At 41.7% G+C, this 25235-nt stretch overlaps 1 protein-coding gene across 3 annotated transcripts in view; it reads left to right on the top strand.

The window, feature by feature from the left end:
* LOC140201218 (tetratricopeptide repeat protein 7A-like) overlaps positions 1 to 25235 on the top strand; it is a 260896-nt gene that overhangs the window by 199625 nt on the left and 36036 nt on the right. For all 3 annotated transcript variants that reach the window (XM_072264960.1, XM_072264961.1, XM_072264962.1), the window contains one exon: positions 5453 to 5655. In XM_072264960.1, the coding sequence (XP_072121061.1) occupies positions 5453 to 5655 (203 nt within the window). The remainder of the gene's footprint in view (positions 1 to 5452; positions 5656 to 25235) is intronic.

The following is a 25235-nucleotide window of genomic DNA, read 5'->3' as shown; positions in this document are numbered from 1 at the left end:
TTTTTGAAGCTAAAACATATAATTTCAAAGTTAAAATTGATCATCACAACACCCAACCTCTTTTAATTACTTTTGATGAATAATGGCGGCAGTGGTGCTGAGTTTGCCAAATCCCTGAAGAAGAATGTTATCAAGTGTATGGGCACAGGCTTGACCAGTTATAAAGACCGTTCTAATTGGGAAAGATGAACTGAAAATGGTTCTGCAGTTGAAAGTGAAGCGGAGGTTGCAGACTTTTTGTTACAAGACACTCAATTAATAAACAGACACCCGTTGAGTTACTGATAGGCAGAAGTGCTCAAACTGTAATTGGTTTTGGTGGAGTCAGATCTTGGCTGTAGTGTGTTTTTTAAAAAAACAAGTGAAGCAAAGGGAACATTGTGACGATAGAGCTTGTGATCATTTCAATGCAGATGATTCCATATTTCTGAAGGACAGCAGAATCTGGTAATCAAACTCGTTATTGATGGTACTAAACCATTATTTCTCAATGATCATTACATTTTGAAGCCTCGTCAAGATTACTGAAAACTTGATGCGTTACTGTCATTGGATCATCTAGATATGTCTTAATGTGTGAAACACAGATTTTAACATGTAAAATGTGTATGTGTGTATGTATATGTGTGTCTGTGTGTGTATATATATATATATATATCCCATAAAAAGTATAAAAACCCCCTTGGAAGTTTTCATGTTTTATTGTTTTACAATACTGCATCACAGTGGATTTAACTTGGCTTTTTTGGCACTGATCAACAGAAAAAGGTGCTTCAGTGTCAAAATGAAAACAGATTTCTACAAAGTGATCTAAATTAATTACAAATATAAAACACAAAATAATTGACTGCTTAAGTATTCACTACCCCCCCCCCTTAATATGACACACCAAATCATTACGGGTGCAGCCAATTAGTTTTAGAAGTCACATAATTAGTTAAATGGAGATTTGTTTTGGAGACCTGTGTGCAGTGAAGGTGTTTCAATTGATTGTAGTAAATATACACCTGTACCTGGAAGGTCCAACTGCTGGTGAGTCAGTATCCTGGCTAAAACTTCACCATGAAGACAAAAGAACACTCCAGGCAACTTTGTGAAAAAGTTATTGAAAAATAGTAGTCTGGAGATGGATCCAAGAAAATTTCCAAGTCACTGAATATTCCTTGGAGTACAGTTAAATCAATCATCAAGAAATGGAAAGAATATGGCACAGCCGTAAATCTGCCTAGAGCAGGCCATCCTCAAACCGGTGTGACCATGTAGGAAGGGGACTAGTGAGTGAGGCCACCAAGAGACCTATGACAACTGTGGAGAAGTTACAAGCTTCAGTGGCTGAGGTGGGAGTGATTGTGCATACAACTGTTGCCCGGGTGCTTCGCCAGTCTCGGCTTTATGGGAGGGTGGCAAAGAAAAAGCTACTGCTGGGAAAAAAAAACTCATTTGAAATCTCGGTTAGAGTTTCCCAGAAATGGGAGACTCTGAAGTCAGCTGAAAAAAGATTCTATGGTATGATGAAACCAAAAACCAAAATTGAGTTTTTTGGCCATCAGACTAAACATTATGTTTGGCGTAAGCCGAGCTCTGCACATCAGATACACACTGTCCCTACCGTGAAGCGTGGTGGTGGCTGTATCATGATGTGGGGGTGCTTCACTGCAGCAGGGCCCTGAAAGGTTTGTGAATTAGAGGGTAAAATGAATGCAGCAAAATACAGGGAAATCCTGGAATAAAACCTGATGCAGTCTGCAAGAGAACTGCGACTTTGGGAGAAGATTTGTTTTCCAGCAAGACAATGATCAAAGCATAAAGCTAAATGGAATGGCTTACAAACAACAAAGTTGATGTCCTGGAGTGGCCAAGTCAGAGTCGAGACCTCAAACCAGTTGAGCATTTGTGGCTGGACTTGGAAGCCTTATGATCCCCGTGCAATCTGACAGAGCTTGTGTAGTTTTGCAAAGAATGGGGAAAAATTGCAGTGTCCAGATGTGCAAAGCTGACAGAGACTATCTACACAGACTCAAAGCTGTAATTACTGCCAAAGGTGCATCTAGTAAATACTGACTTGAACGGGTGAATACTTATGCAATCAATTGTTTTGTTTTTCATATTTGTAATTAATTCACATCACTTTGTAGAGATGTGTTTTCACTTTGACCTGGAAGAGTCTTTTTCTGGTGATTAGTGTCAAAAAAAGCCAAATTAAAACCACTGTGATTCAATGTTGTAATGCAATAAAATATGAAAACTTCTGTTGGGGGGGGCAGTAATACTTTTTATAGGCTATGTGTGTGTGTGTATATATATGTATATGTGTACACGTGTGTATGTGTGTATATGTTTGTGTGTATGTGTATGTATATATAGAGATAGAGAGATAGATATAAAATGCAATCATCACAAGATCAAATCTCAAGAAGTAACTCAATTGTTTAATATCCTTTAATAAAAGGAGATAACAGAATTTAGTTTAGATAAAAGTGAAGGAGCTGTACATTTCAGTGTATTTAATTTCAAATGGTGCTTTTCAATTTTTATGAGTGTCCTAGAAACTCTATATTCTATTAGCTGACATTTTAGATGAGGCTTTGATAGTTTGTTATTCTAATCTCTTCAAATGGAAGTGAATAACTAAATCAACAGTAAGTTAAGACAAATATTGAAAAGAGTGGTAAAAGTCAATGAGCAATTTTCAGTAGATTTACAATTTAGCTCTTGCACATTCCTCTGGGTTACTGCTTGTGAATTTTTATTTAAATGGGCAGATGGAAAATAATTTGTGAATTCTGAACAGCTTCAAGTACAGTTTTTCATTTAACTCAGGAGCCCCTGCAAGTATCATTTGCTCAATTATGTTCCAGGCAAAGAACTTCCACTATGAAGTTCAGGGATGCAAGGATCTTCTTATAACATATTAAAAAACATATCTTCTCATCAGAAAAGTTATATTTAAGATGCACTTAAATCTGATATTCCCGCCTGATGTGATTTGTGTACAATGCAAGCCAGAGTCTTCCAGACACCAACCTTTCCAGGTCTCTCACCATTTAATTTCAAGTTTGTTACTCAACCAAACATGAATACCCATGAATAAAGCCAAACAAAAAAGTGTTAATCCGCTGGGGTGCAAAACCCAGTAACAACAGTCATACTCAGCACAAGCCACATATAAGATAGCAGTAAAATAGTCACACACACAAAAAAATTTCGTCCAAGTCCCTGAGTCCATGAATGTTGCAGCAGTCTTCCGTCAAACACAATACAGCTTGACTTCTGCAAGTGAACACTGGGTGTGGGCAGCACCGATTCCAGCTTGGGCATTACACCACACTGCCTCCAGCCCTCCGGTGGAGTGCCCAACTCTAATGCCTCTCCTGGGCAGCTGCAGACAGGCAGCACCATGGCTTGAGGTCTAGACCTCACCACAGCTGAGGCCATGCAGCTCCTCTGCTGTTTGCCAATAAATCAATAAATTAGATTTGCAGCATTCCGCACCATCAACTAGTGGTGAGCCACAGATAGCAGTGTTGGGTTCTTTTTTTTTGTCATCTAAATCAATGATCTGTATGATGAAGTGGTAAACTGGATCAGCAAATTTGTGGATAATTCCAAGATAGGGAGTGTAGTGGACAGTGAGGAAGGTTACCAAAGCTTGCAGTGGGATCTGGACCAAATAGAAAAATGGCAGATGGAATTTAATGCAGACAGATGTGAAATGTTGCACTTTGAGAGGACAAACCAGGATAGGACGTGCACAGTGAACAGTAGGACACTAAGGAATGTGGTACAACAAAGGGTTTGGGGAATTCTAGTCCATAATTCCTTGAAAGTGGCATCACAGGTAGACAGGGTCACAAAGAGAGCTCTTGGCATGGTGTCCTTCAAAAATCAAAGTATTGAGTACAGCAATTACCATAGTTCATTACTCCAATTATGGAATTATTGAGAGGTTATAGGTCAGAAAGAGGCTATTGTGCTCACACCGGCTCGCTAAAAGATCGACTGACTTGTTCCATTCTCCTGTCTCATCTCTGTAAACCTGCATATTTTCCTTCACAGTATCTTTATCCAATTCCCTCTTGAAGACCAGAACGGCATCTGCTTCCACCACATGTTCATGTAATGCAATCCTCATTTCAAGCACATAAAAAAAGTTGCCCTCATGTCACTTTTTAAGTAGATAGATCATGTAGTTTGTACCCCAATTACTGTGATAAAATGGAACTTGTACATTTCTTTGTGGTAGCTGCCTGTACTGTCCTTGAGGTTATTGCACAAGGGAATTGAGATAGGATTTGAAGGATAGGTCTCTTTGCTTAAAATGAAAAGCCATAGAAAAGTTAACCCTGCACACAAGAGAGTGCATGAAAAGTGGGGAACATATGTCTTCAGCGTGTCTGACAAACCAGTACATGTTTTACCTAACTTTCCCCCAGCTAACTTTTATGATTGTCCTATGGTGTCTGTGACCTCATGTTAGGCACAGGCTCAATATTAAGGCAGGTACCACAACATCTCCGTGTTGTTCACAGATTCGAAAGTCTGCAATAAATACAATAAGACCTGGTAATCACATTCTGAAACAGCACATTGATTTGGTACCACACACAAAATGCTGGAAGAGCTCAGCAGGTCAGGCAGCATCAATGGAGAGGACTAACCATTTGACACTTTGGGCTGAGACCCTTCATCAGGACTTTGTCTTGGTTGGGATCTTCAATTCTCATCTCATGGCTGATGGTTTGGAATTTGTTCCTTATTTTACTGAAAGTTAAAAGAGAAAGATTATGGGTTGCTTTATTGCTCCAGTATTTACCAATTAGGTAGGGAAGGTTACTGTACAAATTGGTACCCATCATCACGTGCTAAATGAAGCTGGAACAGTCATGATATAATGAATAATGTCCTGATGCTAGAGCTTCCACAGAAAATGTAAAACATTTACAAAGTAGTTTTTATGCTCTCAAAAGTTGGGTGATATACGCCCCAATTTCTTGGCTTCAGATTCTTTATCTACCCAGAAAATGTTAGTGTTCTGAAAAGAAAGGAAATAGTAGAAAGGAATTACTAATATTGAATTTTAGATCATTGGCATTCTCCTCTCTATGTCAAGGGGCTTAAATCCCACTTCAGAAATCATTGATCACATAACTTTTCTTACTGACAAGTTGCTGTTCCCTTCTCCCACACTGCCCTCCTCCCTATCGAAGTCAGATTAATTAACACTTCAAAAATAAGGCTACTAACCCATCTCCAGCTTTCCTGTATTCTCCAGAGACCATGGGTAAATTCATGTGAGATATAAATTTGCTGAATGGGAATCAGCAGTACAATATGTGAGTAGCGAAACCCTAAGACAAAAACATTTCAGATAACTGGTCCAAATCTTTTCCTATTTTAGTGCATTTCTCTTTCACAGGATTTGAATAATGTTTGTTTGTGTTTTTTTAATTAGCTGAACTTTTTATTGAACTACAAAGAACCAAGGAAGCTTCATTTTGCATCCAAGAAGCAGCAAGCCTTTTTTCCGTATCACATGATGTAATGTTTATGCGTGGGTGGTTGGCAGAGGTGAGCGGCAACTTGAATGCAGCCAAGCACTTTTATGATGAAGCTCTTGCCATGAATCCAAGAAGTGCAAAGATCATGGAGCACTTGGTGAGTTATTTTTAAATGAACTTTCTAAGTCTTGCAAAAATTAAATATGTTCTTGAATTTCAGTTTCTCACTCTCTCAATCACGCAAAGACACACAGACACCCCCCCCTCACACCCCCACACTCATCCACCCACCCCTATTAGAGCCAACAGCAATCTTGTTTTTTGTGCAGAGTTCGCATGTGATTAACTCCAGCCAAACTGACTGGATGGGAGCCGTAAGAAACGACAGATGTTGGACTGTGGTACAACACAGAAGAACACCAGAGGAACTCAGTGGGTCAGGCAGTATCTACAAAGACAAATGGGCATTCAACCTTTCATCTGGACCAAATGAAGAGTCGCAATTCGAAACAACCACGGTCCATTTCACTCCATAGGTGCTGCCTAGCCTGCTGGGTTTCTGGCTAGATAGGAATCAGAAACAAGGCCCTGCATTTGTTTTGTTTCCTTCCCTTCCACCCTTCCTCCTCTCCTTATCTGAGCTAGAAACCAAGAAATCAATATTAGCATATTCTCCTCTGAGATAAATAAACACAGAGGAGACTGAAATTGAATCTGTGATTTTTTTTTTCTGTGTAGTTCAGTACCACAGCTGTTAGGTGGTAAAATGAACAAACCCTAATTTATTTAATGCATAGCATCTGATGCCAATTAGGATATATATTCAATATATTAATTTAGGTCAACGAAAATCAAATAACTCTCAGGATACCAATTAACTCTCAAGTCACAAATTTCTGTAATTGAACAAATTAGGTTTTAATAAGAGAGGTTAAATAAAAGTTAGTGAGGTTACCATATCTTTCAGTGTGATTGGAATGGAAGGGAGACCAACCTGTGGATTGGGAGAGAATTTATGCCCAATTACCGAATGCTGGCAATTCGGCCCAACTTTCTCTCGAAATAGTAATGGCCGAATTCCACATGAACATCCAGAACTCATAAAACTTCTCTTTACTTTTAACTTCATATCTAACATATTAGTAAATATTGCTTCTGAGACTAGCTCTGGCTTTAAAATTTGTTTGTAATTTTATTTTTCTCTTGTCTGGTCCAAATGTCCTGCATTTAATATTTCATCATCTCAAGGCTGTCAAAACTATTGGACGGGGTCTACTTTGATCTACTGCAGTCAAAACTTAATGAGCACTTCCTTCAAATCCTTCTGTAATCTTCCTTGCCCGAAAGAAAACAGCTACCATTCTGTTTTAAAGTGAATCATTCTTTCCGTATGTGCCTTCATTCAAGCAGCATGCCAGTGAATCCGGGCAGCTCCTTTGATGTCCAATATCCTCCCAATTATACAAAGCCCCAAACTCCACATGATCTTGCAGCCTTTCATAAGTTCATCATTACATCTCAATTGTAACATCTGAATACTGTTTGAAATGCTGTTTTTAATAACTTCTGAATCTGATTGCCTATATCCTCTGAAACAGCAGAACAAAAAGTCCAACGCAAGTGTTTCAACATCCTAAATTTGGGTTGTGTATCTTTAGATGCATTGATGTTTCCAAGAGAGGCCAGTGTAGGATAATTTAGCAAGCTGCACCAGCTTTTCATTAGTGTTTTGAAGGGCATTTTACTTTCTAGACAGCTCTTACACTGTTTTTCTTGGTGCCAGCTTAGTCATACTTTGTTAGGAAAGGTTGCAAGCAGGTCAGTTTTGGTTGCTTATTGGAGACAAGTTTCTTCAAATAATTTACAGAATTATAAATTAAACCTGAACTGCATGTGTGTGCTGTTGAACACAGCTGGCAGAACAGTGTGTCAGTGAGAATCAACTATAAATGCCACAAAACTAAAATGAGGAAAGGCACAAATTCACAATAAGGCTGGCAGGATCTGGGAGGAATGGAAAGGTAAGTTAAGCTTTTTTTTAAATGGAACCTCTCTTCTTACATCAAAAATTGAAATTAATAATCTGCTTCAGCTGTTGGGTGACCTGGATATGTATTTCTGGCATGTTCTGGTTTTCAATTTTGTTACATCATATTTTAAAAAAATCATATTGCTTTTCTGAAAGTAAGTTATTTGGAACCATGACATATTTCTTGACAGTGAAATTATTCGATCTAAGGCCTTTTAAGTAGGATTACGATTTCCAAAATCCTTGATATTTTGCTTTGTCATCATCATGGAAAGAGACAAATGGAAGACGGCTGCAGATTTTGTTTTGAGTGGAGATAGCAGCCACATTTCCCTGATGCTGTGAAGACATTTTACTTGCTTAGATCACTTCCGTTCAATTAATCCCAATAAATTAGCTGATGTTTCAGGTTCATATACCTGTGACATTTCACGTAAACATACCATTAGTTAGCACATGCCTCCTGCGTTGTATAACAGGGTATGGATAACCTTAATATTGAAACTCTGTGAAATAGCTTTCTAACAATTAATTTGGAACATTTTTTGATCTGCTAAGTGACTACATTTGAGATTCTTTCTGAAGTGGTAATATGTGGAGCAACTTTTATCCAAAGTAACCACTGGCATCAGAGTGTTGTGCTGACTGTTCTGAGTAGGTATAGTCAAATTTTCTAAAATTTCTGAATTCTCTCAACATTATTCTCTTTGAAAACAAACTGAACTGTTATTGAATTAACTCTTCTTTTCAATCATAAGGAACAGTGTAGCCATAATCAGAACCATGCAGGTTAACAAAAGCAGACCTGATCCTGGATTTCACTTCCCGAGGCATGGCTCCCTGTTGTTAATGACCTCATTGCTTATTTGCTATGATGTCTAGATATTACTAATATGATTTGACAAGGAAAAAGGAAGAAAGACGGATTAAGTACTGAACGAACATCACCATAAATAGTGATTAACCGGTTACATTCGCATTACTGCTGTGTGTGCATTAGTTCCTGTGTCTTTTTCTAAAGGTACTTAACTGACTGCGAAGCACTTCTGGATACTCACTTTGGGAGTCATGGAATATGTTTGAAATAAAGAGCAGGATAATAGGCTTGAATATGAAAGCTGTAGACAGTGCACAAGAAGGCTTTGGGAAGCAACATTTGAACTAAGAAATGGTTACAGTAGGTGAAAGTGTAATCAATGTGGATATTAGTTGTAGTAAGAATGGTAAGATAGTAAATCTAGGAATGAATCAATTACTCTGTAGTGTATAAAGTGCCGAGCACAGTAGTACTGGCAAAATGAAAAGAACAATACAGATTGTGAAGAGAATTTGCAGGCTAGATATTTTGCTTGTAAAACCTGTAGGAGTGCTAGAGGAGAATTAGAAAAGTTACCAAGATACGGGAGCACTGTAGAACATCTGAACTGATACGGTATTGTTTTTCTATTGAAGAATTTGGAATTGCTTCTGGGCATAAGTTTCAGTAACAAAGTAAATCTATTGAATTATCATTTGTCAAATTTTCTAAAAATCAACTGAGGCATAGTTTGTGTTATATTTCAGACATCTAAGATTTATTTGTTTTTAATCTGATTTGAGTCATTTGCCTGGTTTTCACAAATGGGTACCTATGTTGAGACCTGCACAATAGGAATACAACTTCCCCATACCAGCAGTAAACCCATTAAAAAATTAAAAGTTGGAGGCATAAGAGAATAAAAGAGCAAACTGTGAGGCTCCCAGAATTGAAGCTAAAACATAGGATTGGTTATACTTGTGTAATGTGACCTTTAATAAGTGTTAACTTTGTGCATATTGATGGTGGTTACAAAATGGAAATGAAATACCACCTATTGTGTGTGTGTTGTGTGTGTGTGTGTGTGTGTGTGTGTGTGTGTGTGTGTGTGAGAGAGAGAGATAGATATGAGATGGTGTTTTATTCTCCATCCACTTCCCCCCCACCGGACCCTTACCCTTCCATCCAGTACGTTCCTCCTCTCCCAGATCTGCACAACATGTGCTTTTGAGTGCATCAGAATCAACCGTGTATGATCTAGATTTGTTGGAGTATACTTGGCTAGCTTTTCATTTGAATGATATGTCACATACTATAAAGGTTGCAAAAGTAACTTGGTTTACTGTTACATAAACTGTGTAATTACAGTGACCTCCGCTGGGATTTACAAGAAGTTTTGTAGCATAGAAACACGACATTTGGCCTATGCTGATATTTCAATGCGCTCCTCAGCGTATACACATGCTGTCTGCAATGTGTTGGTCAGCAGCATTCCCTTACAGTCACCTTGCTCTCCTGGAACACCAACAAGTTTTGAGCAGACCAAGGAGAGTCTTTCATTAAGTTGAAGATCTTCCAGTAGTGTTTGATACCTGTCCCTGCATGTGTCTCTGGGTACAGCCCATAAATCAGAGATCTCTCTCTCACACAGCTACTTGCGATGAACTATTATGAGGATAATTCTCCATTCTCTCTTGGCAAATTCACAGTCTGCAAAGAGGTAGGCAGCCATCTCGTCCCCATCACAATCGTCCTGAGGGAATTGTGTGTTGGAAGTGATAGATCTGACTAGGAGGGTTCCTATCGCTGCTAATTAAATGAGCTTTTGGTGATTGTTGGTGGGTGTTAAGGTGTATGCTGGAGTTATGTGAATATAGCAGATATTAATTCAAACAAGAACCAGGCTTCAGTTTGTAAATGTAAGTAAGTTCAGGCTGCCCCACTAAGAGATTGCATATAGAAAAGCCAAGCATTAAGATAATGGGGTTGTCTTAATTGGCTTGTATCAAACCAGGCAACATGGGCTAAGTTATTTACACCATTGTGACTTGGATACAAGCTGGCAGACCAGACTGATGTTCTCACTCAGCATATCAAACATAGTTACAGTTATAGGCAATCAGTAGTTTTTGTGTACTCAGGATATTTGTGTACTTAGTGACAGCCTTGACAACAGTCATTTTAGGTGCCTGGCTGTCTGTCATCAAAAGGTTTTAGAATATTTGTGTTAATTAGTTTCTCCCAAAGTTGTTTGGATTTTCAGAGGTGTCTTACCATTACAATGTGCTTCCACTATGTATCTCAAAGGAACCATTTGTCAACCAAAAATATTGAAGTAAATAATGTCATTGTAACGATTGAAATTGTATTGACTCACCTGCTGTTACCGTTGATCTTAAGATATAAAAATGAGATGTGTAAATAAGAGAAAATCCGCAGATGCCGGAAATCCAAGCAACACACACAAAATGCTGGAGGAACTCAGCAGGCCAGGCAGCATCCACCAGAACAAGCAGGATCTCCCAGTGGCCACCCATTTTAATTCCACTTCCGTTCCCATTCCAATATGTCCATCTATGGCCTCCTCCGCTATCGTTATGAGGCCACACTTAGGTTGGAGGAATAACACCTTGTATTCCGTTTGGGTAGCCTCCAACCTGATGGTATGAATATGAATTTCTCAAACTTCCAGTAATGCTCCTCACCCTCCCCTTCACCATTTTTCATCCTCTTATCCATCCTTGCCTGCCCATCACCTCCCTATGGTGCTCCTCCCCCCTTTTTCTTTCGTCCATGGCCATATATCTCTTCCCAGCTCTTTACTTCATCCCTTCCCCCTCCAGGTTTCACCTATTACCTGGTGTTTCTCTGTCCCCTCCTCCCACCTTTAAAATCCACTCCACAGCTTTTTATTCTCCAGTCCTGCCGAAGGGTTTTGGTCTAAAACGTGGACTGTACTTTTTTCCATTGATGCTGCCTGGCCTGCTGAGTTCCTGCAGCGTTAAAATGTGATGTATCTTTGTATTTGTGAGCCTCTACCCGGTAGTGTCTCCAGAATAATGCCTGCTTATTGTACTGAATGAAGACTTCGATATCACCAGCTTCAGTGACTTTGATCACAGTCACAGCAGTGTACAGTGTAGACAAGTACAGCACAGAAGCAAGCCCTTCAGCCCATCTAGTCCATGCTGAAACCATTTAAACTGCCTACCCACATTGACCTGGACTGGGACCATAGACCCCACACCCCTACTATCCAAACTTCTCTTAAACATTGAAATTGAGCTCGCATGCACCTCTTGTGCTGGCAGCTCATTCCACACTCTCATGACCCTCTGAGTGAAGACGTTTCCCCTCATGTTCCCCTTAAACTTCTCACCTTTCACAACCCATGACCTCTAGTTATAGTTCCACCCAACTTCAGTGAAAAAAAAAGCCTTCTTGCATTTACACTTTCTATACCACCCATAATTTTTTTATACTTCTATCAAATCTCCTCTTAATCTTCTGCATTCTAAAGAATACAGTCCTAACCTATTCAATATTTCCTTATAATTCAGGCCCTCCAGACCCGGCAACATCCTTGTAAATTTTCTCTGTACTCTTTCAGCCTTGTTTACATCTTTCTTGTAGATAGATGACCAAAACTGCACACAGTACTCCAAATTAGGCCTCATCAATCTCTTATACAACTTCAAGGTAACATCAGAATCAGAATCAGGTTTAACTTCACTGACATATGTCATGAAATTCATTAACTTTCCATTTCCAGTACTCAACTGTCTCTAATTCCTGAGGAAACTGAGGTCCTTTAACATCCGATGCTGAGGATTTTCTACGAGTCTGTGGTGGCCAGTGCTATCATGTTTGCTGTTGTGTGCTGGGGCAGCAGGCTGAGAGTGGCAGACACCAACAGAATCAACAAACTCATTCATAAGGCCAGTGATGTTGTGGGGATGGAACTGGACTCTCTGACGGTGGTGTTGGAAAAGAGGATGCTGTCTAAGTTGCATACCATCTTGGTCAATGTCTCCCATCCACTACATAATGTACTGGGTGGGCACAGGAGTACATTCAGCCAGAGACTCATTCCACCGAGATGCAACACAGAGCGTCACAGGAAGTCATTCCTGCCTGTGGCTATCAAACTTTACAACTCCTCCCTTGGAGGGTCAGACACCTTGTGCCAATAGGCTGGTCCTGGACTTATTTCATAATTTACTGGCATAATTTACATATTACTATTTAATTATTTATAGTTTTATTACTATTTAATTATTTATGGTGCAACTGTAACGAAAACCAATTTCCCCCGGGATCAATAAAGTATGACTATGACTATGACAGTCAAGTTCTCCAGTCTGTCTTGATGGAGCACTGCAGTGACATTTTACCTGACTAGTGCCACCCTTCCTCTTTTAATTTTCCCCTCTGTCATGTCTAAAACAACGAAGCCCCAGAATGCTGCAACCAAGTCTCACTAATGGCTCCAAAGTCATAATTTCAGGGGTTGATCCATGCCTGAGCTCATCCACCTTTCCTACGATACTTCTTGCATAGAAATATATGCTGCTCAGGACACTAGTTGCACCATGCTTAATCTTTTGATTCCTGACTTCGTCTGACATCGTAACACCTGTCTCCACAACCTCTCCACTATCTGTTCTGGCACTGTGGTTCCTGTTGCACTGCAACTCTAATTTAAACCTCATCGTGCAGCATTATCAAACCTTTCTGCTAGGATATTAGTCCTCCTCCTGTTCAGGTGCAAACTGTTCCTTCTGTATAGGTCCCACCTTCCCTGGAAGAGAGCCCAATGATCCAAAAATGTTATGCCCTTCCTCCTACACCAACTCCTTAGCCACGTATAAAACTGTATAATCTTCCTAGCTCTGGCCTCACTAGCATGTGGCATGATGGGTAACGACCCTGAGATCACAACCCTGGAGGTCAATGCCTTTAACTTAGTACCCAGCTCCATGAACTTCCTATGCAGAACACATCATACCTTTTATCATGGATACCTACATGGACCACGGCCTCTAGCTGTTCACCCTCCCACTCAAGAATGCTGAGGACTGCACCCGAGAGGCAACATACCATCCGGGAATCTTGTTCTCGCCCGCAGAACCACCTGTCCTTCCCCTTAACTAACGAATACCCTATCACCACTGTGTGCCTCTTCTTCCCCCTTCCCTTTTGAGTCACAGAGGCAGGCCCGGTGCCAGAGACCCGACTGCTGTGGCTTTCCTCTGTTAGTGTGTTCTAGCAATGGGCCATTCTGCCAGATGAGTAGGACATTCCGCCCGGGGTATCCATCAAATTCTTGGTTCCATGCAGTTTGCTGCGTGATGAACCTGTGGCCTTAGTTGTTGTCAGGAATATTTTTTTCCATGCAGAATAGCTATTGTGGCAATGTCCAGCTGACATGGCAATGGGGCCAGCCTGATCCTGCACAACACTAGAGACAGGTGGAACCTGTGCATACAGTGACACTGGTATCCAGCAGGCCTTGGTTCCGATCATAGACTGATTCAGCCACATGCTCATCACTACGAGGATCACATTGGGTACAGTTTTGTCACTATTGTCTAAGGCAAGGGTTCCCAACCTTTTTTATGCTATGAACCAATACCATTAAGTAATTATGTGGACCCCAGGTAGGAATCCCCTGGTCTAGGGACTTGCACATCGCAACCCTTAGAACTCATTCTACCTTGGATCTCCGGATGAACTGGAAGACAATCCCTCTTAATCTGAAAAAAAAACTTCCTTTCCTGTTTCATGCTAGATGCCTCGGACTCTCTGAACCAGATCTGTAGCACCTGCAGGCAGTCCGACCTGAGGATGAGATGATGGATCAGTCAGACCAGCCATCTAAATTCATGGTCCTGTCCCTCTTCAGCTTTACTCTGGCTACTGATGTCAGCTCAAGTTAGTTGCAGACACTGATCAATCTGTGAACCCACCTTGGATCTGAGCAGGAAATGGCAGTATCATTCACGTACAGGGAGGTCTTGACCTGTGTGACTCAACATCACCCTTCTGGTGCCCTCGTCCTTTCTGATGGATTTGGCAAAGGACTCTATACAGCGCACAAACAAAATGGGGAAATGGGCAATCATGCCTAACTCCAGACTTGATAGAGTATCTGTTTTGTTTTCCACGCAATGATTTGTACTGCCTTATGGATATCTGTCTGGAGGAGCTGGATCCAATTTCTGATTCCCTCTCAAAAGTACCTTTATAAGAGCACATTCAAAATGTGCATGCAATATTCTGCTAAAGATCTTCTGGTTCAAACCTTCCTGCTATTGACCACTCCTTTGTCCTGCACTCCCCCTCCCCCCACCCATCACCTCTTGGGGCATAGGCTGCTGACTGCAGCTTGCCAGAGTACTCTGTGTTGAGCTAGTTTCTCAAGTTGTCCTCAGGTGTGGCCTATCTTCTTGGTCACGTCACCAAGTGCTATTTAGCCAGCCTTGCATCTGCTTTCCCTGAATTCCATGTTAGCACTTGCTTAGTGATGTTGGTTCTTGTTTACACAGAGTGTGTCCCATCCATCCCCATCTACTTTTCCCCAGTTCTTCTTCCACTGCTAGCTGGTGTGTTCTGTGCCATAGATCGGTGTTGCTGATGACTCCTAGCCAGAGGATCTGGGGGATTTTTCTCAAACAGCTGTTATTAAGGTTCTGGACTTCCCTAATGATAGTCTTTGTTGTCCTCCAAATGTTTTCCTCAAATAGAAGAACTAACTTCATATGAGAGTTGAGCAGCCCGATGTTAGTGCGCAGTGACAGCTCCTTGGAGCACCGGATGTTCTTGAGCTGTACGAAGCTGCCCTAGCTTTGCTGGTCCTTGTCTTGACATCCGCTTGTGCCAGCCTGTCTGCCAATGCCACTACCTAGGTAGGTGAAGGCTTCTACCTCCTCAAGTGGACTTCCCTTGAGAGTGACTGGGTCATCATAGGTTGAATTGATCTTGAGGACTTCAGTTTCCCCTTTGTGGATGTTAAGCCCACCTGCGCTGGTGTGGTTGTCGGGTCTATTCTTTCCTGCATCTGACTTTGGGTAAAGGGCAGCAGAGTTTTATCATCAGCAAGTCCAGGTCACCCAGTTGTTTCCCTAGGGGCCAATGGATCCCATTCCTTTTCTGTTCTGTAGATGTCTTCATGATCCAGTCTTAGATGAGAAGGAACAAGAAAGGGGACATCAGGCGTCCTTGTCTGACTCCTGTCTTCACCTGAAAACACCATGCCTGACTCTGCAGGATATTCACTCATACGAATTCTTGATCAGTCTGACCATCTTCCCTGGTACTCAGTAGTGATACGGGATTCTCCATAGGATGTCTCTGTCTACACTGTTGCAGGCTTGTTCATAATCAACAAAGTGCATGCACAGAGATGAATTCCCCTCAGGTGACTGCTGGACTGTGATGCGTAGTGTGGCCATTTGGTCAGTACGTGATCTGTTCTTGTAGAAGCCTGTTTGTTCATCTCCTAGTTTTGTGTCTACAGCATCCTTCATCCTCTCTAGTATTATCCTGAAGAAGACTGTTCCTGAGGCTGGAAAGAGTGTGATTCCTTTGTAATTTGAGCAGTTGCTAAGGCTTGTCTTTGAATCTTGACAAGGTGGCCCTCTTTACGGTCTTTTAAAACTTGCTCTTCTTTCCGGATATTCTGAAAGAGAGAGTGCAACATCCCTACTGTAGTGTTAAGGTCTGCCTGGAGAGCCTCTCCAAGAATGCCATTTGGACCAGCTGCTTTACTCATTGGGGTTCCCAATCTGGGGTCAACAGGGCCCTTGCTTAATGGTATTGGTCCATGGCATAACAAAGATTAGGAACCCCTGTGGTAGCTTTATTGCTTTCCTGATTTCTTCTCTGGTAGACTTGTTGCAGTTTATAAGCAGGTCAGTATTGGCTAGAGGGATGTTAGTTGGGTTTAGAGATGAGGATCTCTTCAGCAGATCTTCAAAGCCCACCAGTTCAGCTGCAGCTCTGTTCCCACTGTGGCCTTTCTGCCCCTGTCCTCGACTGGCCTCTCAGGCTTACTGTACTTGCTGACAGTTTCTTGGTTGTGTTGTACAGCTTCCTTGTGTATCTACAGCCCACTGCTTGTTCTGCTTCATCAGGCCGTCTGTATAACTGTACTTGTCTGATTTAATGCTCTTCAGTACCCTGTGAGCCTCTGCATGCTCATCCTGTGCTTTCACCTTTCCCGCTCTAGTCCTGTTATTCATGACTGCTTTTTTCTGTCTGCTCACTTGGATCTCGTGTAACATTTCAGCTGAGATCCATTCTTCCTGCTGGTTCTTTTTGGCACTTAGTATCTTTTGACATTTCCTTAACTTTCTGCCACTTGCTCTTTAGATGCTTTTCGGAGTGCAGTTCTTGTAGAACTTGGAACCTGTTACTGAGGACCAATTTGAATGCTTCATGGTCTGTGTATCTCTCATAAGGTGGAAGTTAAATATCTGCCTCATTGATGCTGATTCTTCTTCAGTTTGAGTTTTAGCCTCACAACCAAAAGGTGATTGTCAGATGTGACTTCTGTTCTCTCTTCAATCTGACATCTTGAAGTGATCTCCTGGATTTCTTGGATATACAGATGTGGTCTAGTTGGTTCTCTGTTATGTGGTCAAGTGACACCCAGGAGTTCTTGTGAGTTCTTTTGTGGGAGAAGGTGCTGCCTCCCATGACCATGTTATTCAATGTGCACATATCAACAAAGTGTGCTTCAGTCTCACTCATGGAATCTGTTGTAGAAAGCGCCCTTGGTTACTTCATTGCTGTTGTTAGTTGGCACATACACTGTATGACGTTCATTTCATAGAAACATTGGAAACCTACAGCAGTGGTCCCCACCCACCGGGCCGTGGACTGGTACCAGGCTGCAAAGCATGTGCTACCGGGCTGCGAGGAAACGATATGATTTGGCGATATGAAACTATATGAGTCAGCTGCACCGTTCCTCATTCCCTGTCATGCCCACTGTTGAACTTTAACGCACGTGAGGTCATTACGCACACGAGGTCATCACGCACACGAGGTCATCAGTGACCCAAGACGTGCAAAGGAATGGGTCTGTAACCCATTTGTGAATGTTTCCGGTGAATCTTCCATGTCAGCACGGGAAAAAGATTAACTTCTCGAGCTTGCAAATGACAGCGAGCTGAAAAGTATGTTTGACATAACATCTCTGCCGGCATTCTGGATCAAAATCAAGGCTGAATATCCTGAGATAGCCACGAAAGCACTGAAAACGTTGCTTCCATTTCCACTATCATATCGCTGCGAAGCGGAGTTTTCTGCAATGAAAACTAAAGTGCGGAATAGACTGGACATAAGGGACCCCCTTCGAGTATTGCTGTCTCTCATCACCCCTCGATAGGACCGTCTCGTTGCAGGGAAACAAGCCCAGGGCTCCCACTGATTCAGCGATATTGGTGTGTTGCAATGATTTTATATGTTCATACGGGGAAAATATGAGCTGTGAGTTTAATATCCAAACGTTACTTAAAATGTTATGATGCTATTGACTTATAAGTGATTTATAATTCAGTGGTCCCCAGCCTCCGGGCTGCGAAGAATGCAGCGGTACAGTGGTAGCCAGAATGCACCCAGCACATTTTTAAGAAAAAAGCCGAAATAAACAAGCTAATTCATTATGTGTCGGGCAGCACCTAATCAATTAGCTTGTTTATTTTGGCTTTTTTCTTAAAGATGTGCTGAGTGTGCTCCGGCCACCGCTGTACCACTGCATTCTTCGCGGTAATGTATTGGTCCGCAACCCAGAGGTTTGGGACCACTGTTATAATTGACTTATCATTACATTCATGCAAGGAAATATGCGCTGTGTGTTTAATATTAAATTTGTTAGATAAACCCCTTTAGAAAGGGAATTGAGTGAATTAGCCACTTATAAGTGACTTATAGTTGACTTATCACCTATATTCCAGTCGTGATTAACCCCCCCCCCCCCCCAGTTGGCTGGTCCGCAAGAATATTGTCAATATTAAACTGGTCTGTGGTGCAAAAAATGGTTGGGGACCCCTGAGCTACAGCACAATACAGGCCCTTCAGCCCACAATGCTGTGCCAAACATGTACTTACTTTAGAAATTACGTAACGTTACCTAGGGTTTCGATCTTTGCCTTCTTTGTTCTAAAGGATACCGAGATGATGTGAGGACCATAGGCTTCCCATACTGTCAATGCCTTCTATGCTACTTTTGATAGCATGAATGTCATTCCTGCGTGCAGGCTGCCATCTTCCTCATACCCTGAATAAAGCAGCAGTTCCTTCCCCTGTTATCAGTCGCCTCTGCCAGACTGTGTCCATCTTGTCGTGCTGATGATGAGCAGGCTCAGATTGTTGTTCTTCATTTTGGCTGCCACTTGCACTGTCTTTCCACTTTCATACATGGCCTTTACATTCCATGTTCCAGTGGTGGTGGTCCTGAATGATAGAAGGCCAATGCCCTCCGTAGCTTCCACAGACTTGTGTCTTTTACCACATGAGTTCATAGGCCGTCAAGGTGAAGATCCTTCCTTTCCCAGGGATAAGGTCTTTGGAGCTTCTGTTGGCGTTTCTGCAGCTCTAGGGTTTTATAGGATGGCGTTGCTACCCTCCACCCCCCAAACACAGATAGTTATCCAGATACATTCCTGTTTTTAGCATCTAGTTTTCATCTTGTCACTTTGCCCATGTCCAGAGTCAGTGATGTATAAAACTTAAATCATATGACATTCTCTGCTACTGTTGGATCAGTTAAGCAGTTATCTTGTAAAGATAATAACTTTTGTTTTTCAAGATCTAAGGCTATAATATTTTGTCTCGTTAGTTACTGTACTGTGCAAAAGTCTTGGGTGCAGATATATAGCTGGGGTGCTTAAGACTTTTGCACAGTAGCAACGTGCTGTGGAAAACGAGTTTGTAAATCTGACAGGAGCAAAGGATGGAATGCCACGGGAGGGGTGTGGGACAGGTGGCAGAGAAGGAGTGCCGGGGCAGGGTATGGCACGGGTGCAGACGTACACAGCCTGAGACACTAGGTAAGGTCATTTGATTCTAAACAGTTGGTTGATTGAACGTTACAGAATGCCTCTCTGGTGCTTCCTGCTCCCTCTCTTTTCCCTTCCCCCTTTCCCCAACTATGATTCCCCTCTCCCTGCCCCCCTCCCACTCTCAGACCACAATAGAGACCCATATCAGAATCAACTTTATCAACCCTCACATATGCCATATAAAAAAAAGGCATCTGTTAGTCTTGCGAGACCATGGATCTGCGCCTGGAAAGTCTTCACTCTCCAGGGCGCAGCCCTGGGCAAGGTTGTATGGAAGACCAGCAGTTGCCCATGCTGCAAGTCTCCCCTCTCCACGACACCAATGTTGTTCAAGGGAAAGGCAAGGGCCGATACATCTTGGCACCAGTGTCATCGCAGAGCAATGTGTGGTTAAGTGCCTTGCTTAAGGACACAACACGCAGCCTCGGCTGGGGATCGAACTCACAACCTTCAGATCGCTAGTCCAATGCTTTAACCACTTGGCCACATGCCCATATATATAAGACCATAAGACGTAGGAGCAGAATTGGGCCATTTGCCATTTCAGTCTGCTCCACAGATGAACCATTTCTGATCCGTATCCCTCTCAACCACATTCTGCTACCTTTTCCCTGTACCCTTTCACACCCTGACTTATCAATCTTTCAACCTCTGCCTTAAATACACTCAACAACTTGGCCTCCATAGCCAACTGTGGAAATGACTTCCACAAATTCACCACCCTCTGGCGAAAGAAATTCCTCCACATCTCCGTTCTAAGTTAGCCTCTCTCTATTCTGAAGTCGTGCCCTCTGGTCCTATACTCCCCCACTTTTGGAAATGTCCTTTCCACCTTCCACTCTATCTAGGCCTTTCAACATTTGATAGGTTTCAACTAGATCCTCCCTCATTCTTCTAAATTCCAGAGAGTACAGGCCCAGAGCCATCAAACGTTCCTCATATGATAAACCTTTCATTCCCAGGATAATTTTCGTCAGCACAATGCCTCCAATGTCAGCATGTCCTTTCTTAGATAAAGGGCCCAAAACTCATAATACTCCAAGTGAGGCCTCACCCGTGTCTTATAAAGCCTCAGCCTTACATCCTTGTTTTTATTAGATTAGATTCAACTTTATTATCATTGTACTGAGTACAGATACAAAGCCAATGAAATGCAGTTAGCATCTAACCAGAAATGCAAAGAATAGTGTTATTTACAAAATAACTGCGAATAAAAAGTAAGTGCTACAACACACAAATATAAAAGTACTAAGACAGTACAATATGGGTGCAATACTGCTTAGCGCTGTGATGTGAGGTTCAGCAGGGTCACAGCCTCAGGGAAGAAGATCTTCCTGTGCCTGCTGATGCGGGAGCGGAGGCTCCTGTAGCGCCTACTGGATGGGAGGAGAGTAAAAAGTCCATGCTTAGGGTGAGATGCATCCTTGATAATGCTTTTCGTCCTGCCCAGGCAGTGTTTATGGTAGATGTTCTCAGTGGTGGGCAATTGGGTGCTGATAATCCGCTGGGCAGTTTTCACCACATGCTGGAGTGCTTTGCGGTCCGATAAGGGACAATTGCCATAATACACTGAGATGCAATTGGTGAATATGCTCTCAATGGTACAATGGTGAAAGTCCGTCAGTATCCTCTGACAGAAGTGAGCTTTCTTGATGCTCCACAGGAAATAAAGGCGCTGTTGGGCCTTTTTGATCAAGATAGAGGAGTTCAGGGACCAGGTGAGATCCTTGGAAATGTGGACACCAAGAAATTTGAAGCTTGATACACACTCCACTACAGCTCTGTTGATGTAGATGGGGATGTGAGTGTGACTCCTGGCATGCCTGAAGTCCACAATGATCTCCTTGGTCTTCTGGGTGTTAAGGGCCAGGTTGTTGTCGGCACACCACTCGGCCAGGTGCTGGACCTCGTCCCTGTAGGCCTTCTCGTTATCCCCTCTGATCAGGCCAACCACCGTGGTGTCGTCTGCGAACTTGATTATGGAGTTAGAACCATGTACAGGAACGCAGTCATAGGTGAAAAGGGAGTACAGAAGAGGGCTCAGCACACAGCCTTGAGGCACGCCGGTGTTCAGGGTGAGAGTGGAGGAGGAGAGGTTGTGTAACCTAACTGATTGGGGTCTGTTAGTCAGAAAGTCCAAGGTCCAATTGCAGAAGGATGAGCTGATACCAAACTGGCGAAGTTTGGCGATCAGCTTGGAGGGGATCACAGTATTGAATGCCGAACTAAAGTCAATGAACAGCGTTCTGACGTAAGAGTTGGGGCTGTCCAGGTGGGTCAGGGCAGAGTGAAGTGCCGTGAAGATGGCGTCCTCTGTTGACCTGTTGGTGCGATAGGCAAATTGATGGGGTCCAGGGTAGTGGACAGGCAGGATTTCAGATGTGATAGAACCAGTTTCTCAAAGCACTTTGGGGGTGAGTGCAACTGGGCAGAAGTCACTCATGCCCATGGCAGTGGAATATTCTCTCAAAATGAATGCTAACGTTGCATTTGCCTTCCTCACCATTGACTCAATCTGCAAGTTAACCTTTAGGGAATCCTGCATGAGGACTCCCCAGGGTCCTTTGCAACTTGGATTTTTAAAATTTTTCTCCCTGTTTCAAAAATAGTGTATGCTTTTATTCCTTCTACCAAAGTGTATGCCCGTACACTTCCCAACACTGTATTCCATCTGCCATTTCTTTGCCCATTCTCCTAATCTGTCTAAGTCCTTCTGCAGCCTCCCTGCTTCCTCAACACAACATGCCCCCTCCACTTACCTTCATTTCCTCCTCAGACTTGGTCACAGAGCCATCAATAAATAATTAATAAAAGAAATAGAACTATTGGTTTTTCTAACTATAAATTTTGTTAAATATTTATCATTTCTGATAGAACAGAATGCTTGAAATAAAAGATGACTGGTCAACACTAGCAGAAATAATATGCCACATAATCTGGGTCAGTTACAATGACCACCAGTATTTTCTTCTGGATGTTGAGTGGTCAGCTTCATTTTTTCCTGGTGATTTGTTTCTATCTTGTGTATCTCAGTAGTTCACTTTTCTATTAGGGCTGCTATTAGGATAAGCCTTAAAAATCAAATGGAGAGTTAAATTGGCTAACTCAAAATTAGTTCTTCGCAATCACATTTATAATATTAGGCCTCTTCACAAATACTAAAAATACTGGGAACATACATTGCCAGTTAGTGCCTAAGGAAGCGTTGGGTTGTTTTGTTTGTCGGGACCATTCCAGTGAGCTAAAGGGAAAATGCATTATTATTTTTGTCATGTTTAATTGTTCCCACAGTACTTGTTCACAGCTATGTACATTTTTTTTAAAAACCTGCCCTTCCTGCCTTCCTGTTGTTTGTTTTCATCATTGATGCTAAAACTGGCTGAGCAGCTGGAAGAGGTCAGATTTCTTTGATTTGCATATGTTGTTTACTGGTTTGTATGTGTGCTTTTGCCCAAAGAAGGAAATGGCACTATCAGATTCTTTAATCTTTTATCTGGAGGTGTTCCCACCAGCAGGAACACAGAAACTGTCAGTTTAAACTGACACAGAGTCATAGTTACAGCTGGCTTTGTGAGAAGCCTTTGATTCGGTATTGTGAAGCTGGCCTTGCCTCTGATAGAGACTACATTGTAACAGACTATTGAATGACTAGACTCAGAATTCTTAGTTAAGCATTAATGATCGTAATTCTAATATGTAATCAGAACTCCTCACACATACCAAAATTACTGGGAATGTGCATTGCCATTCAGCATTTGAAGAACAAGAGAGGTTGGTGCTTTGGGTAGGTCTCTTCATCAGCATTTCTATCCAAAACATCAATGCTTTTTTTTTCAGGGTCTTTTACTGTTCGTATTTAAGTCTTTGTTTTTTTCCTTATTGCAAGTCTGGAGTTCTTCCTTTTTGCAACTGGTTTGAATCTGTTAGTCTGGAATTCTTCTGTTAATTGAAAAGAAACCTCCACATAACCAGGAAAAAATAATTTCTTGCCCTGAAGTGATTATAATAGAATCAGTCAGGGTTTCTGTTCCAAGTTGCTGCCCTGGTTGCCTACTGGAGAAGTCTATGTGACTGCTAAAGGAAGATACTTATTTGCTCTCATTAAACATGGCCAAACATGGTGTCAACATACTACCTATGGTAAGTGCTTCTTGGTCAGTTTTGCTAAACCAACCCAAGTCTGCATAATGCAGAAGTTTGATGTAAAGTTATTAAAATACTGAAGAGTAATTTATGAATCATTGATTAGAAATAGCTTTAATTTAAAGTCTGGAGTCTCTAGAACGAGGGATTGAAGGAGCTAAGAAGAAATGCATCAGAGCGGTTTTGGAGAGTTAATGAAGGAAAAGGAAGAGAATAATGTATGTATAAGTTAGTAAGAGCAAAAAGTGAGAAATCTCCGAAACCAGCAGTGGGTGCTGATAACTTGGGAGAAACAAAAGCAGAGGTGACTGTGATGAGTCTGTTTGTGATCCCTTGGCTGAAGAACTGAAAACTCAGCATCACTATCAGATTCAAACCATAATAACAATCACAGCAATCGAGAAGGGTTTTGGGGGGGCGGGGTGGTTTCTGTTAACTGGAATAAGAGGATAAAAAAATACACCATACATTCCATACAATTTCAGTCAGCTAGCCAACAGCTGATCTTCAAAGAATAAGCTTCTCTGCTTCATAACATAGTTGTGATGAATGAGAATAAAGAGGTTATATGTCACCCAGTTTTAATCCAAAATGTGCAAGCTACACCAAACATGGAACACAATTTGACTGTTCTCCTCCCCCACTCCCCATCAGCTAAGTTCACATTGTTAACTGTTGAATACATCCCTTAAATAGTTAAAAAATTAAAGCATCTGATTAAAGTTGTTTTTTTTATTGGGAAAGAAAGCAATATTGCCTTTACTTTTAAACATATCATTCAGCATATTTCACTAGAATGGAAACAATTCACATATTGTTTTAAAATAGCACATTGGTGTCTACTCTCTAAGGCCACGCCTGCCTTCAAAGGTACGTAAAACGTCCCTTGTAGTGATTGAAAAGGAAGTAGGTCTTCCTGGTGTCCTGCCAACATTATCAAAACACTTTGTTATGTCATTGCTGTTTGTGGCACTTTGCTATGTATGAATTGACTACTGCATTTGATACATGCCTACACCATTTCTCATTGCTTCTGAGGCACTTGGCGATCTAGAGCCATGAAAGACCACTGTGCATAGCATTATTTTTTCCTACATCTCACAAATACAGAATGTATTCAGCTTTATTTTCATTAATTTCCTGTTTCTGATATTTAATTCCACAAGTGTAAGCTTTGCCCCAGTGTAACTGCTCTCCATTTTTGACCCTCAGATGTGACAGGGTATTCTCTCATCTCTCATGTCAGGGCAAAAAGTTACTTTGAAGAAGAGCAGGATTCCAAAATCCACTAACTTCTTAGGCTATGTCCACATTAGACCAGATAATTTTAAAAACAAAGCTTTTTCTCTATGTTTTCTCCGTCCACATTGAAATGGCGTTTTCATCCCTGGAGCTTTTCGAAAACACCCTCCAGATTGTGTAAATTTGAAAACGATTGTTGCGCGTTGTAGTGTGGACGGGCTAAACGGAGATATTTAAAAATGCTGTCATGGCAACACCACAACAACAATGCTTTTTCTGCTTCTGCTTGGTACTGTGCAAGCACTGCCAGACAGCTGTTATAACGCGCAGTTGGTGTGAACGGCGTGAGGGTTAAATTATAAAGAGAGCTTTTTTGACTAGATCCCCTAAATTGATTTGATTGAGTCTCCTATCTTTAAAAATAATAATGTCAGAAATACTGCGCAGGTCTGGTGGCA

This window comes from Mobula birostris, chromosome 8 (genome assembly GCF_030028105.1).
Source record: "Mobula birostris isolate sMobBir1 chromosome 8, sMobBir1.hap1, whole genome shotgun sequence".
NCBI lineage: Eukaryota > Metazoa > Chordata > Chondrichthyes > Myliobatiformes > Myliobatidae > Mobula > Mobula birostris.
Note: the sequence above shows the minus strand (reverse complement) of the source record. Positions and strands in the feature narration are given on the sequence as shown.